We start from the raw sequence: 16206 nt of genomic DNA, 5'->3' as shown, positions 1-16206 counted from the left end.
TGTATTATAATAATCACATTTTATATTTTGCGATGATGATGATATTTTAAAAAGTGAGGAGCGGTGTGTGGGTGTGTGTGTGTGTCTGTGTGTGTGCTGACTGTACAGACTGTTATCAGTGTGTCAACATGTCACACATTAACACAGCTGCTGACTCTGCACTGCCTACATACTGCCTACATACTATTACATATTACATACTGACTCAGTATGTAATAATATATACGGTATATTAATATTCACTGTATATTATTTATAATATACTGACTGTTGGATTCACAATAATGATTTAATAAAAACATATTCATAAACATACACAATACAGAAATGTTTTTATAGAAACCTGACTTATGTTCATAAACATTTTAGACTTGATGAAAGTAAACAAATTGACAATTGAAAAACTGGATCTGCCTTCAGCTGTTTCTCACTACAGTCCACTAACACCGCTGACTACACACATATCTCCATTAGTGAGGGATAACCCTGTCTATTAATACACCACAGACCGTTCATTCTTATCACGCTTATACCATGGTCACTGGACGTTGCGGTTGTCTGCCATAAGATATCAACCAGATGAAGGATTTTAGTTTTCAGACGTCTGGATAGAAGAAAATAAGAACAACCCCAGGTTCCTCTTCAGCATTGTAGCCAGGCTGACAGAGAGTCACCGCTCTATTGAGCCACATATCCCCATAAACTTAAGTAGCAATGATTTCATGAGCGTCTTTTATAATAAAATTATTACTATTAGAGAGAAAATTAATCACCAACTGCCCTCAACAGCTATCACTGGCTCTCCAAGGTCAGGAACTTTAACTAATATAAATTAGATATATATTTAGACTGTTTTTCTGCTATCAATCTTCATCAGTTAACTTCAATGATTTCTTCATCGAAGGCATCAACCTGTCTGTTAGACCCCATCTCAACTAGGCTGCTTAAAGAAGTCTTACCCTTAATGGCACTTCTTCACTGGATATGATCATTTTTTCTTTATTATCAGGATATGTACCACAGTCCTTTAAAGGAGCTGTAATTAAACCCCTTCTTAAAAAGCCCACTCTTGACCCAGGGGTTTTAGGCAACTATAGACCGATTTCTAACCTCCCCTTCCTCTCTAAGATTCTGGAGACAGTAGTCACCAAACTGTTGTGTGACTTTTTACATAGCAATAGCTTATTTGAGGATTTTCAGTCAGGATTTAGAGTTCATCACAGCACAGAGACAGCTCTGCTTAAAGTTAATAATGACCTTTTGATTGCTTCTGACAATGGACTTGTCTCTGTACTTGTATTATTAGATCTTAGTGCTGCATTTGACACCATTGACCATGATATTCTTTTACAGAGACTTGAGCATCAAATTGGCATTAAAGGAACCGCACTAAGCTGGTTTAAGTCATACTTATGAGATCATTCTCAGTTTGTACATGTTAACGATGAATCTTCCATAAATACTACAGTTAGTCATGGAGTTCCACAAGGTTCTGTACTTGGACCAATACTATTCACTTTATATATGCTTCCCTTAGGCAACATTATTAGCAATCACTCCATTAACTTCCATTGCTATGCAGATGATACGCAGTTATATCTATCGATCAAGCCCGATGCAATTAATCAATTATCTAAATTACAAACATGTCTTAAGGACATAAAATCCTGGATGAGCTGCAATTTTCTGATGTTAAACTCAGAAAAAAATGAAATTCTTGTACTTGGCCCCAAAAACCTCCGAGACTCATTGTCTAAAGATATAGTTACTCAAGATGGCATTACCTTGGCCTCTAGCACCACTGTCAGGAATCTTGCAGTTATCTTTGATCAGGACATGTCATTTAATTCCCATATAAAGCAGACCTCTAGGACTGCCTTCTTTCATTTACGTAATATTACAAAAATTAGATACCTTCTGTCACAGACGGATGCAGAAAAACTAATCCATGCATTTGTTACTTCTAGGCTGGATTACTGTAATTCCTTATTATCAGGTTGCCCCGATAAATTCATTAAAAGTCCAATTAATTCAGAATGCTGCAGCACGAGTACTGACAGGAACTAGGAAAAGAGATCACTTCTCTCCTGTACTAGCTTCTCTGCATTGGCTCCCTGTAAAATTTAGAATAGAATTTAAAATCCTCCTCCTCACCTATAAAGCTCTTCATGGTCAGGCCCATGGTCATATCTTAAAGAGCTCATAGTACCCTATTACCCCACTAGAACACTGCGTTCTCTGAATGCTGGGCTACTTGTGTTTCCTATAGTCTCTAAAAGTAGAACAGGAGCCAGAGCCTTCAGTTACCAAGCTCCTCTCCTGTGGAACCAGCTTCCAGTTGTGGTTCGGGAGGCAGACACCCTCACTACATTCAAGAGTAGGCTTAAGACATTCCTCTTTGATAAAGCCTATAGTTAGGGTTGGCTCAGGTGAGTCCTGAACCATCCCTTAGTTATGCTGCTATAGGCCTAGACTAGTGGGGGATTTCCCATAATGCACGGAGCTCCTCTCTTCCTCTCTCTTTCTTTCTGCACTCATTCATGTCCCATTAATGCATGTTACTAACTTCACTTCTTCCCCAGAGTTCTTGTGCTTTCTCGTCTCACAGGTTCTCATGGATCCTGGTAGAGCCTCCTGCCATGATCCTGCTTGACTGCCATTGCTAATATCACTGATATTGTTATTATTATTATTAATATCATTATTACTGCGGTTACTGTTGTTGCTGTGGTCTCTGCTCATTGTCCCCCATCGTTGTTGTCGTCTCCATCATCTTCTTCATGTTCATCATCGGTTTCTGCCTTTTAAAAGGCAGTTTTTCCTTGCCCCCGTCGCCAAGTGCTTTCTGATGGTGGTACTGTTGGGTCTCTGTAAATAATGTTATAAAGAGTTCGGTCTAGACCTGCTCTATTTGAAAAGTGTCCTGAGATAACTTCTGTTATAAATTGGCGCTATACAAATAAAATTGAATTGAATTGAATTGGATCTTAAGTTATCAGAGAAACAAGCTGAGCTAACATTAGCATTAGCTTCGCTCGCAGCCCCTCCGGGACGTCCTTTGTCTGTCCAACAGCGTGGGATAAGCAGTGATTTTTAAGGTGGAACTGCTTTATTCAGTGTTTTTAGTGGTTTTAATCAGCGGGTCTGTTTGTTTTGGAGAGGAGGAGACCTCTGTGGATAATTGGGCTCTTGGTAGAAACCTCCTGAACTATGAGCACTGAAGGAATCCTAACCGGGAGAAGCTGACTGCAATAATGGCAATGGTGGTGAAGACAACAACTCCCATGATCCCACACTGCTTCATCGCCTCATCACACTTCATTGTTTGTTACTGTGTGGATTTGAGAGACACCTTAGTGGCAGAAAGTGCACACCTCATCTCCCATCTCATCTTCATCCGCTTGTCCGGGATCGGGTCGCAGGGGTAGCAAGTCCAGCAGAGGACCCCTAACTTCCCTTTCCCTGGCCACATTGGCCAACTCTGACTGGGGGATCCTGAGGCGTTCCCAGGCCAGTGTTGAGATATAATCTTTCCACCTGGTCCTCGGTCTGCCTCGTGGCCTGCACACTGTAGGTTTAAATAACATTTCTTGTAGTTTATTTTCTCTGACTGAACTGAAAGAAATCAGCCTTCATGATGTTTAATGAACTAAAAATAAAACCCTTTAAACTCCCAAGTTTGTATTGTTTAATATGTGATTAATAATGTCTCTAACATTTTAAATGAACAATGCCACAGATGTTGATTGAGAAAGAATTACGAGTTACGTTTACATAGAAACAGCAAAATATACTCTCATCATAAAAACGTTTTATTTATCTGTAGTTTATTTATTTTACTAAAAAAGTAATTACCTTTTTTCATATATTGTTTCCACTGAGAGAAATGTGTTTTCTGTCTGCATGGAAGATGTGTTCAACATTTGCTGAGTGGCCTCTACAGTCAGCCAATCAGAGAGCAGGAGGTCAGGGCGTGTGACTCGTGGGAACTGATAAGCAGCTGACGGCTGAGCTGGACAAACCAACAGCCACTCTGATTGGCTGAGAGCCAGCAGGGTTCAGGGATAAAAGGGCAGTTGAGTGCTTCAACACTTCATCATCCCCATCATCACCATGGCCTTCCTCTGGATCGTCTCCTGCCTCGCCTTCGTCAGCGCCGCCTACGGTGAGACACTCGATTCATTGTATTCATGTCAGAAACAGCAGAATGGTAATTTAATCTGTCTCCTATCGTCCTCTTAGGCTGCGGCACCCCCGCCATCCCTCCCCAGGTGAGCGGCTACGCCCGCATCGTCAATGGCGAGGAGGCGGTGCCTCACTCCTGGCCCTGGCAGGTGTCTCTGCAGGTGAGTATTCTTTAAGCCCCACCCACTCAGAGCACAGATACCAGTCTATTATTCTTCTGCTGTTGCTTAGTGATGGTTTGTGTTTCTTTCAGCAATCCAACGGTTTCCACTTCTGTGGAGGATCTCTGATCAACGAGAACTGGGTGGTGACCGCCGCCCACTGCAACGTCAGGTCAGTTCCTTCCTGTCTGTGGCTCACTGGCTCCAACTAAAGACTTAAAAACACTTCTCAGATGTAGAGTTACTATTATTATTAACAAAAACAGAGATTAGCTAATGTTCGATGGCGGCCATAGTAGCTAATATTTTCTACTTTTAAGTTAAATATTAATTTTGTTGCTGATTTTTGGAAAGAGTTTTATTTTGTTTCTGTTGAGTTAAAAATGTTTTAAACTGAGTGTTTTGTCAGTAGAATCTTTATATTTGTTGTTCACTGATTAAATTCATAAAATCACTTTTTTTTACAACTGAGCTGAACAATGTTCCTGTTTGTGAACTTCCTGTTTCCTGTCAGGACCTACCACCGTGTGATCGCTGGAGAACACGATAAGGGCTACGGCTCCAACGAGGACGTCCAGGTGCTGAAGCCTGCCAAGGTTAGAACCATCCAGCAGCCAATCAGGTTTCAGAACACGCCTGTCTCCCCCCACTGATCTGTCCTCCCCCTCCTCCCCAGGTGTTCACTCACCCCCAGTGGAACCCTCGTACCATCAACAACGACATCTCTCTCATCAAGCTGGCAACCCCCGCCCGCCTGGGAACCAACGTGTCCCCTGTCTGCCTTGCCGAGTCCGCTGACGTCTTCTCCGCCGGAATGAACTGCGTCACCTCCGGCTGGGGTCTGACCCGCTACAATGGTGAGGCTGTTCTCAGAGAAGGTTACAGTGCTTTTACTGTGAAAGGGAGGAGGAAGTGTGTGTAAAGTGTTTGTGTTGGTGTCTTCCACAGCTCCCAGTACTCCCAACAAGCTGCAGCAGGCCGCCCTGCCCCTGCTGTCCAATGAGCAATGCAAGAAACACTGGGGAAGCAACATCTCCGGGGTCATGATCTGTGCTGGAGGAGACGGAGCCACTTCCTGCATGGTGAGGCCCTGTCGACCTACCTGACACATCTGTCTCACCTGTGAAACCTGTCTCATCTGTTTGTTTGTTTGTTTGTTGTCCCTAGGGCGACTCTGGTGGTCCTCTGGTCTGTCAGAAGGACAACGCCTGGACTCTGGTGGGTATCGTGTCCTGGGGAAGCAGCCGTTGCTCCACCTCCACTCCTGCCGTCTATGCTCGTGTCACCGAGCTCCGTGGCTGGGTCGACCAGATTCTTGCTGCCAACTAAACACTCAGAGGTCACGCCTCCAACACCGGCCCGTTGGTCCTTCAGAGTGTTTACAGTGAATGATAATAAAAAACTCTGAAGATCAGTAACTGAGTTTGTGTCCTTTCAGATTGTACTCTCACATAGACAGCAGGGGGCGCCAAAAGATCCATAGTTCATTTAGTTTGAAAGAAACTGGACCATTCTGAGCGATTTAGGCCTTTATTGGACTATAAGAGAGCTGAAAGACCCAAGCCAGACTGTTATGGTTCATGGTCAAAATCTTTATACTGTAGGGGGCGCTCTAAAATGTATATATTATATTATTTTTATATTATCTTATATTATATTATATCATAGGAGAAATTCTTCCAAAATATCAAGAGTTGCTAATTCTCTTTAGAAATCAAGTGACGAAGTGACGAATCAAGTGTTTTCATGCAACATGGAGAGAAGACCTCAGTATGGTTGCTCACTCCCAGACTTTCAGAATGATCTGGTGACAATTGGTGACCTTGTCACCACAAAAATCATCAAATCAATACATTGATTACTCAAAGATGTTCATTTCCTACAATTTTATATTGTATTATAATACCACAGGGGGGATATTGTATATATATAGTAGCTCTTAGCTAAAGAACCCATGGACTCTAAACCAACCCAGAGTCAGTTTACTTGTCGGATCATTTGTATTAACAAATATTCTCCCTTAAATCTTTCTCACTGCGGCGGTATGAGCCCAAAATAAACAAATGTTTCTGGGATTTCATTTCAATAAATGGATCAAAATGAGACTGAAATACTGACATCATGTTGGAGATTTGTAAAAAGTCTGAATACAGTCGGTCTGTCTGCAAGACAACGAGCAAACAACTTTTAAAATGCTTGTTTTCTGAATGGAGTTTGGTTGATCAGGGCTATGCTAACTTAGCTCATAGGAAAATGAAATTGTTAGCACGTTCACATCGCCTGATCTAGCAGCTGATTGTGTTAACAGAATAACTGTGATATCAGACAGAATATGAACATTTCTCCGTAATAAAAGTCTGAAACTATCACACACACCAACAAGTTCAATCTTATATTTCAATACTGCTGCTGTGACAGGAACCAGAACCAGAACTAGAAGTCCAGGACCAACAGTCTCATACTGTTCTCTGGCTCAGTCACTGGTCCTGGACCTGTTCAGGTCGCTGTGTATAGATAGATTTCTATGAACAGTCTGTTGGAATTACAATAATGTGTAAAAGTATAATTTCACATTAAAAGTCATCTTGTTTAATTCAATTCAATTCAATTTTATTTGTTTAGCGCTAATTCATAACAGAAGTTATCTCAGGACACTTTTCAAATAGAGCAGGTCTAGACCGAACTCTTTAACATTAATTACAGAGACCCAACAGTACCACCATGAGCAAGCACTTGGAGACAAGGGCAAGGAAACACTGCCTGTTAAGAGGCAGAAACCTAGGACAGACCCTTCGGCTCTAGGTGGGTGGTCGTCTGTCTCGACCAGTTGAGAGAGAGAGAGAGAGAGAGAGAGAGAGAGAGACAGAGACAGAGACAGACAGACAGACAGTTGCACAGCAACAACAGTAGCAACAACTACACTAATAGTAGTGATAATGATGAACATGAAGAAGATGATGACGATGACAACAACAGCAATGATGGGGGACAATGAGCAGTGACAATAGTAATAATAGTAACTGTAGTAATAATAATATTAATAATAATAATAACACTAATATCAGTGATATTAGCAATTGCAGTCAAGCAGGACCATGGCAGGAGGCTCCACCAGGATCGATAAGAACCTGTGAGACGAGAAAGCACAAGAACTCCGGGGAAGAAGTGAAGTTAGTAACATGCATTAATGGAACATGAATGAGTGCAGAAAGAGAGAGGAAGAGAGGAGCTCAGTGCACCATGGGAAATCCCCCGATAGTCTAGGCCTATAGCAGCATAACTAAGGGATGGTTCAGGACTCACCTGATCCAGCCCTAACTATAAGCTTTATCAAAGAGGAATGTCTTAAGCCTACTCTTGAATGTGGTGAGGGTGTCTGCCTCCAGAACCACAACTGGAAGCTGGTTCCACAGGAGAGGAGCTTGGTAACTGAAGGCTCTGGCTCCTGTTCTACTTTTAGAGACTATAGGAACCACAAGTAGCCCAGCATTCAGAGAACGTAGTGTTCTAGTGGGGTAATAGGGTACTATGAGCTCTTTAAGATATGAAGGGGCCTGACCATGAAGAGCTTTATAGGTGAGGAGGAGGGTTTTAAATTCAATTCTACATTTTACAGGGAGCCAATGCAGAGAAGCTAGTACAGGAGAGATGTGATCTCTTGTTCTAGTTCCTGTCAGTACTCGTGCTGCAGCGTTCTGAATTAATTGGAGCGTTTTAATGGACTTATTGGGGCAACCTGATAATAAAGAGTTGCAGTAATCCTGCCTTGAAGTAACAAATGCATGGATTAGTTTTTCTGCATCTGTCTGTGATAGGATGTGTCTAATTTTTGTAATATTACGTAAATGAAAGAAGGCAGTCCTGGAGGTCTGCTTTATGTGGGAGTTAAATAACATGTCCTGATCGAAGATAACTCCAAGATTACTTTGCTAACTTCACGTTTCTGACTATGGAGCTGCCAATAACAAGAGTTGTTTCCTCAGTGGGTGTGTCACTGAGTGAGGAAAATTTATTAGAAACGTGAATCTGTTTGTGGTGAACGGTGGGCTTCTGCGCTTTGCAGCTATGCTTCTCCCAGACAGTCACCCACTCTCCCTGGTTTCCTGGCTGCTCGGGAACTACCAGGGGACGGCTAAAAGAAGCTACCTTCAGTCGGCCCGCACCGACTACTGGGGGCTGGCTAACTATAGCAGCTAAAGATAATTATGTGGTGCGGTACCGTACTTCTAGTTCACTTAGCCTCGCCTCCAATGCAATAAATAAACTACACTTAATACATGTACCATTATCACTAAGCAGGACAGAGCAGCAGATGAAGAGGGAGAAGCCATTGTTAACTGCTAATGTTAATGAAGCTAGCGTCAGTGAAAACTTTGAAAATAGCGAAAAGTCGCTAAAGAAGGAGAAACTCAGAGTGTTTTAGGTAGAACTAGTCTACGTTTAAATGTTAAGCGGGAAAATAACCGCTGTAACGAGTAAAACAAATGTACATTTAGCGTTCACTGACAGAGCTACAGCACCAAACAGTGTACACAGAGCAGGAGGTGAACCGGGAATGAGTCAGTACGCTTACCGTAGCACGTCACACGTTCCAACAGACTGCACTAACAAATTTGCTCACATCAGACAGGACCATCATACCATTCCTCCGGTAGCATTACTTACTAGAGTTACAAAAACTTGAACTCGTTTAGACTCCATTAAGAGTATCTCTGTGTGCAAAAGATAAAGACAAATGTTGCTTTGGCCTTCCAGAATAACAATATATAACAGATATACAATATAATATTTTACTTAATGTCTACATATCTCCATATATCTGTACTAAGTATTAAAAAGTAAAGTAAAAATTTTAAATTAGTTTGGTAATAGAGCAACAACTTTTATTCATACTAGGAAGTATAACGTACTGTTTGAAGATATAATTCAACTCTTCTTAATGTTGGCCATAGGAAGGCTTTTATTCTCCTTCTGTTTAACTGTGGAAATCTCTGATATCTGATGTTGTCACTGTAGAGGGGCTGAGATCTGACCATACTGTTCTCTCTATATATTACATACTGTACATCATATATTATATATGAGACTTTATACATTAGACATAATTTATTTTCATATTTAGTTCACAGTTGGAGCTCATGATGCAACATGTGTGAAACGTTCAGGTTGCTGCTGATAAACTCGCTGCTGGGAAACACACACATGTTCAACCAACCGACCTCACACCCACACTGAAACTCACTGACACTCACACACAGTGAAACTTACAGAAACTGCTGTCTTTAAAGTGTCCATTATTATTTAACATATACAGTATATAGAGGTATATGGTAGGGCTGGTTGCTGCAAGGACCATGGGTTTGACTCCAACCTGTGGCCCTTTGTTGTCATCCCCTCTCTCCCCATTGCATGTGAATCTGAAAAATATATATTAAGGGTTGGGGTACAAAAACATATTTAAAAAAAGATATAAACAGGATTAGGACTCTGTGAAGAGTGTTCAGTCTCTGATCAACAGCCTCGTCCTGCATCAGAAACCAAACAGCTGATAGATCAATGAGAATAAACAGTAAATGTGTCCATATTAATAATTAATAATAAGTCTGATCAATCAATCAAAGTATCAAAATATCAAGAAACACTTTACAATAAAGGGCAGCTAATGATTAGTTGATGACTAGTTAAGGATCACTTAATGATTATTTAATCATTAAATTAGTAAATTAAGAAACAAGTGAGGAAGGAATCAGCTTGATAATTGATGATGGTTGATAATTAGTTCTTTAATAATTCCTAATGGAGGACTGTACAGTCAATAATGATGAGATGGAACAGACCTTTGGAGTTCCTTTATTAATGAATGATTATAATGATTAGTTCATCAGTAGCTTTCTTCATCTGATCCAGCTGGTGAACAAAACTAGTAATGACTCATTCATTACTGATTAATTAAGCATTAGTTATTGTTTCTGTAGCCCCTACAGTAAAGTATCATACTGAGTGCTGACTAAATTATTACTTCATCATTATCTTTTAATTAATGATATCCTTATTCTACATACACTATAAACTACAAACTATTCAATTACATGCTAATTTATTATTTACTCTGGTATGTTTGTCATAAACAAATATACAATGGTTATTGCTGGGTAATATGAGATTGTTATTCATTTCAAACAAGTGTCTGCTTTCAGTTCCCAGTTCTCAGTCCCACTTTCTGCAGTTGTTCACTGTTTGTGTTATTTGTACCATTTATCAGCTGTTATTGATCAGTATTGATTATAAAATAATGACCCAGTTTACTCAGTGATAGAAGATGATGAATCAATGAATCCTCAGTTGTAAACTTTAGTGTGTTTGAAATCCTGACCTGTTCCTGCCTCCTCAGGTGAAAAACTCTCCGTCAGCTCCACCTGTCCAAACTCTCACCGCCTCTGATAACGCCTCCCATCTTGTCCAATCACGTCTCTCCAAGGCAGTATAAAAGCCGCTCTCTCAGACTGACCCGACATGATCAAGCCATGGCCTTCCTGTGGATCCTCTCCTGCTTCGCCTTCGCCGGCGCCGCCTACGGTGAGACAAACTCTTTAACGTCAGAGAGACTGAGTGAGGCATGCTGGGTAGAGCAGATAACAATAATTTATTGATTTATTTGGTTAATTTTCATATTTGTAGCTTTCAGATGAAGAAACCACTGAATGACACATTTTATTTAATAGACGTTCGGCATTATTAAATATAAAGTTACAGCACGCAGTGAGATACTGTAGGATAAAATATATTGTAAATATACTTTAATTACAGGCAGGAGACAGGCACAGATCTCTTTTACTAGCCTGGTGTCTCCATTAAAGGCCTGGTCTGGATTTTATAGCAGTTGTTTGAATGTATAAAACCAATTAAAGCTACACAAATATAAATGTTTAAACTTGCAATATGGATGCTACACATCATTAGTTCAGTAAGATTCTCCACAATTCAATCCAATTCACTTCATTTTACACAAACTATCAAATCATCAAATCATTAAATCAATCATTCCTAATTGATCTGATCTAATTTAATAATATTCATACTGGTTTGAATAAACAGTCTGACATTATTTCCATATTTGCTGAACAAATAGAATTAAAGGCCTGTGCCAGGTTGAGATCAGTGATTGAAGCAAATAAAAGGATTTTAAGATTTACGATGTAATGCTAAACATTTGTTGTTAATGATGTCACGATGATGTCATCAGGTTGCGGCTCTCCAGCCATCCCTCCAGTCATCACAGGATACTCTCGTATCGTGAACGGTGAGGAGGCGGTGCCTCACTCCTGGCCCTGGCAGGTGTCCCTGCAGGTAAACACACTATAAACTACTCAGACAGTTGGTTTATATTAATATACCGTATATATATATATAATGAAAATACAAACATCATTATGGAGCATTTTTAAACCAGCATAAAGACTGAATACAGTGTGATAATAAACTGACTGTATCTCCAGAATTTGTATTTATGGTCTTGTGCCCTTGCAAACCACTGCTTCAGACCAATCAGATGAAATGTTCTCATACTCGTTACCTCATTATGTTGGGTCTTTGTTTCAGGATTACACCGGCTTCCACTTCTGCGGCGGCTCTCTCATCAATGAGAACTGGGTTGTGACAGCAGCTCACTGCAACGTCAGGTACCTCCACCATGTCACCTTCATCATGTCACCTTCATCCTGCCACCTTCATCCTGCCACCTTCCTCCTGTCACCTTCCTCCTGTCACCTTCCTCCTGTCACCTTCATCCTGTCACCTTCCTCCTGTCACCTTCATCTTGACACCGTTAACCTGACACCTTCACCATGTCACTTTCACTCTGTCACCTTCATCCTGCCACCTTCACCATGTCACCTTCATCATGTCACCTTCATCAAGCCACCTTCATCCTGTCACCTTCCTCCTGACACCTTCATCCTGACACCGTTATCCTGACACCTTCACCATGACACCTTCATTCTGTCACCTTCATCCTGTCACCTTCATCCTGACACCTTCATTCTGAAACCGTTATCCTGTCACCTTCATCCTGACACCTTCATCCTGTCACGTTCATCCTGTCATGTTCATCCTGTGACCTTCATCCTGAGACCTTCATCCTGCCACCTTCACCATGTCACCTTCATCCTGACACCTTCATCCTGTCACGTTCATCCTGTCACCTTCATCCTGTCACCTTCAGCATGTCACCTTCATCCTGAGACCTTCATCCTGCCACCTTCACCATGTCACCTTCATCCTGTCACCCACATCCTGCCACCTTCAGCATGTCACCTGTAACTTTCACTGTATGAAAGTTTGAATCATTGTATATAGTAGGTAAAACATGGAACATGCTCTGTGGTCACATGAAGCTCCGCCTCCCATCTGGCCGCCTCATGTTTCTGTCCTTGTCCCTGCAGGACATCCCACCGCGTGATCCTTGGAGAACATGACCGCTCCTCCAACGCTGAAGACATCCAGGTCATGAAGGTTGGCAAGGTGAGTGACAAACAGCTTCTCCTCTCCTCACGCCATCTTCCTGCGCGTTTGCCTCTCATTACGATGTAATTTCCTATCAGGTGTTCAAGCATCCCCGCTATAATGGCTTCACCATCAACAACGACATCCTGCTCATCAAGCTGGCCAGCCCTGCCCAGATGAACATGCGTGTCTCCCCCGTGTGCGTGGCCGAGACCGGAGACAACTTCCCCGGAGGCATGAAGTGCGTGACCAGCGGCTGGGGCCTGACCCGTTACAACGGTGAGAGCACCAATCAGAGTGGAGAGCATGAAGCAGTTGAACCACTAAGAAGCAGCATCAGCTCAGACTGTGATGTGTTTGTGTTGCAGCTCCTGACACCCCTGCCCTGCTGCAGCAGGCCGCCCTCCCACTGCTGACAAACGACCAGTGCCGTCAGTACTGGGGCAGCAAGATTACCAACCTGATGATCTGCGCTGGAGCTTCTGGAGCTTCCTCCTGCATGGTGGGTGGCGAAGACATACAGCAGACATCACGGTGTCGATCCCCAGTTCCTCTGCTCATTCTCTCTGTTGTTGTTTCAGGGTGACTCTGGCGGTCCTCTGGTCTGCCAGAAGGGCGGAGCCTGGACTCTGGTCGGTATCGTGTCCTGGGGCAGCGGAACCTGCACTCCCACAATGCCTGGCGTGTACGCCCGCGTCACTGAGCTCCGCGCCTGGATGGATCAGACCATCGCTGCCAACTGAGCTTTCAGACAGCTTTAGTTTCAAACTGATCATCAATAAAAGACAGTAACTGTGAGACAGACAAGTCGTTGTCATTTGTGGGTTCAGACTGAAAGTAAAGAATGAATTCTACAGTTTGTCTTCCTCTCTGAGAGAAATAACAATAAACAACAGTTGGACAAACTACGGTCAGGGTTCCCACTCTTTTTAACAAATCATTTTTCAGGTTCTTTCCAGGACTTTTTCCCAGAGATTTCTTTACAGCACTTGCTCAAAAAGGTTGACACTGATCAGCAATAACACTGTGAGCACTGGACTCCCTGACTGGTCACAGACCAACAGACGGCTCTGCACTGTGTGTTCTGACCCCTTTCTATCAGAACCAGCATTAACTGTTTCAGCAGTTTGAGCTACAGTAGCTCGTCTGTAGAGCTGCAGGTTTGGAGATTTTCTGACCCAGTCGTCCATCACAATGTGGTTCTTGTCAAAGTGGGTCAGATCCTCACGCTGCCCATTTTTTCTGCTTCTAACATATCAGCTCTGAGGACCAAATGTTCACTGTCTGCTTGATATACCCCCCTACTGACAGGAGCCATGAGATAATCAGTGTTATTCACTGGCAGTGCTCACAATGAGCGATGTATCTCTGCAGTCAGTCAGTCACTTTCCATCTGTAAACCTGCTTTTTAGTCAGTTTACCCACCAACAGTTTCTGACTGAATCCACACCCAGGTTTACACAGGAGATCTGAACGAGGTGCTAAAATACCAAATATTTGAGGACAACAGAGATTATTTTCAGGATATTTGGTCATTTACTAGGCTCTAAATTTCCAGATTTTCTAGGTCTTCTAGGACTTGGAGTGTTTATTGACTTGCAGTGTTTATTGACAAGTGGAATATGAGAGATGATAAAAGACATACATGAATAGGCTCCAAAGGAAGAACGTTCTCAAAGCAACATTCAGAAACTTTTTGAAAGATTTTTTTTTTATTTTATCATCATTTATCATCTGTAATGTTAATAAAGGTAGAACATTTCGTATAGATGTTTTGTAGACGTTAATGAGGCAACCGATTGTGTCATAATATTCTAATAGTTATATAATATTTTAGTAAAATGTTGCCACAAAACATGTTATAATGTTTTAAGAGCATTTTATTCTAAAATAGCATTTTGGGATGTGACGACCCCTCGGCTCCACTAGGTGTTCTCGTCTGGGTAAGGTTAAATTGGCCTCAATGACCATTAACACAACCTGAGACTGAGCTACACTGATTACAATGACAGTCTGTATAATAAACAGTCTGTAGTCTCTGTGATGTACTCCTCAGGTTTGTGAAGAGCCGTTGTGAAGCTCAGTGTGGTCGGCTCTGGCCGTCGCCATCTTGGCAGTCCTGACTCCACCAGCTCCCGGCTGATCCAAAAATGGGCAAAGAAGTGGAGTGTGGGTGGAGTTGAGGCTGAATGAAACCTGGTTACTGAAAACAGCCACCTGTGATGTTATACAAAACTTCATCCCCTGTACAGTTGTCATCAATGGGGAAATTAGCTACAGAGACCAGAAGGCTGTAAACAGATTAATATGGGGCCTTATGGAGATTGACTCACTGCCGGGGCCTCTAGTGGACGTTAGAGGAACTGCAGTTCTTCAGATTCATTTGCAGCCACAGAGGTTGCTGATTGGTGGAAACTCAATATTCCATTACAGAGCAGTGATCTGAACCTTTAATAGTTAATCACATGGCTGCACGTTGCCACTGGCGGCAGTCTGTCTCTACAGCACTTAGCATTATCCATATCTCCACTCCCTACTCAATATCTCCAACACTAACCACAGTGATAGTTGTGATAGAGTTCCACAAGGTTCTGTACTTGGACCAATACTATTTACTTTATATATGCTCCCTTTAGGCAACATTATTAGGAATCACTCCATTAACTTTCACTGTTATGCAGATGATACGCAGTTACATCTATCAATCAAGACCGATGAAATTCATCAATTATCTAAGTTACAAACATGTCTTAAGGACATAAAATCCTGGATGAGCTGCAATTTTCTGATGTTAAACTCAGAAAAAAACGAAATTCTTGTTCTTGGCCCCAAAAACCTTAGAGACTCTCTGTCTAAAGATATAGTTACTCTAGATGGCATTACCTTGGTCTCTAGCACCACTGTCAGGAATCTTGGAGTTATCTTTGATCAGGATTTGTTTTTTAACTCCCACATGAAGCAGACCTCTTGGACTGCCTTCTTTCATTTACGTAATATTACAAAAATTAGACACATCCTGTCACAGACAGATGCAGAAAAACTAATCCATGCATTTGTTACTTCAAGGCTGGATTACTGCAACTCTTTATTATCAGGTTGCCCCAATAAGTCCATTAAAATGCTCCAATTAATTCAGAACGCTGCAGCACGAGTACTGACAGGAACTAGAAAAAGAGATCACATCTCTCCTGTACTAGCTTCTCTGCACTGGCTCCCTGTAAAATGTATTGAAAAGTGTCCTGAGATAACTTCTGTTATGAATTGGCGCTATACAAATAAAATATAATTGAATTGAATTGAATCAGCTTATTCCTTTTCAAAAAGGTATATGACTTTTTAACATTTGGGGGGTTTTTTT

General features: G+C 41.8%; 3 protein-coding genes and 1 long non-coding RNA gene across 4 annotated transcripts in view; 2 read left to right on the top strand and 2 right to left on the bottom strand.

The window, feature by feature from the left end:
• Window positions 1–16206, bottom strand: part of galr1b (galanin receptor 1b) — a 244086-nt gene that overhangs the window by 199064 nt on the left and 28816 nt on the right. The window contains exon 2 of the mRNA XM_051378147.1: window positions 7454–7474. The gene's annotated coding sequence lies outside the window, so the exon portion shown is untranslated. Of the gene's footprint in view, window positions 7475–16206 lie in introns of the transcript that reaches the window.
• On the top strand, window positions 4063–5760 carry LOC127351038 (chymotrypsin B). The gene is made up of 7 exons (XM_051378203.1): window positions 4063–4165; window positions 4243–4346; window positions 4439–4518; window positions 4861–4942; window positions 5023–5203; window positions 5295–5428; window positions 5514–5760. The coding sequence occupies exons 1-7, from the start codon at window positions 4114–4116 to the stop codon at window positions 5673–5675; spliced, it is 795 nt and encodes a 264-aa protein (XP_051234163.1). The 5' UTR covers window positions 4063–4113; the 3' UTR covers window positions 5676–5760.
• On the top strand, window positions 10855–13646 carry LOC127351039 (chymotrypsin A-like). The gene is made up of 7 exons (XM_051378204.1): window positions 10855–10922; window positions 11590–11693; window positions 11946–12025; window positions 12788–12866; window positions 12947–13127; window positions 13217–13350; window positions 13430–13646. The coding sequence occupies exons 1-7, from the start codon at window positions 10871–10873 to the stop codon at window positions 13589–13591; spliced, it is 792 nt and encodes a 263-aa protein (XP_051234164.1). The 5' UTR covers window positions 10855–10870; the 3' UTR covers window positions 13592–13646.
• LOC127351065 (uncharacterized) lies at window positions 11982–12333 on the bottom strand. Its single transcript, XR_007880787.1, has 3 exons — window positions 12268–12333; window positions 12212–12225; window positions 11982–12113 (listed from the first exon to the last, which is right to left on the bottom strand). It is a non-coding gene; the product is annotated as an uncharacterized LOC127351065 (long non-coding RNA).

This window comes from Dicentrarchus labrax, unplaced genomic scaffold (assembly GCF_905237075.1).
Source record: "Dicentrarchus labrax unplaced genomic scaffold, dlabrax2021, whole genome shotgun sequence".
Classification (NCBI taxonomy): domain Eukaryota; kingdom Metazoa; phylum Chordata; class Actinopteri; family Moronidae; genus Dicentrarchus; species Dicentrarchus labrax.
This window is presented reverse-complemented; position numbering and strand designations above follow the sequence as displayed.

Bases quoted from the DNA above. Each gene is read 5' to 3' on its own strand.
- LOC127351039 (XM_051378204.1), top strand. From the start codon at position 10,871: ATGGCCTTCCTGTGGATCCTCTCCTGCTTCGCCTTCGCCGGCGCCGCC. The intron at 12,867-12,946 runs GTGAGTGACAAA...ATTTCCTATCAG, and splicing joins AGGTCATGAAGGTTGGCAAG to GTGTTCAAGCATCCCCGCTA. The intron at 13,128-13,216 runs GTGAGAGCACCA...TTTGTGTTGCAG, and splicing joins GGGCCTGACCCGTTACAACG to CTCCTGACACCCCTGCCCTG.
- LOC127351038 (XM_051378203.1), top strand. From the start codon at position 4,114: ATGGCCTTCCTCTGGATCGTCTCCTGCCTCGCCTTCGTCAGCGCCGCC. The intron at 4,519-4,860 runs GTCAGTTCCTTC...GTTTCCTGTCAG, and splicing joins GCCGCCCACTGCAACGTCAG to GACCTACCACCGTGTGATCG. The intron at 5,429-5,513 runs GTGAGGCCCTGT...TGTTGTCCCTAG, and splicing joins ACGGAGCCACTTCCTGCATG to GGCGACTCTGGTGGTCCTCT.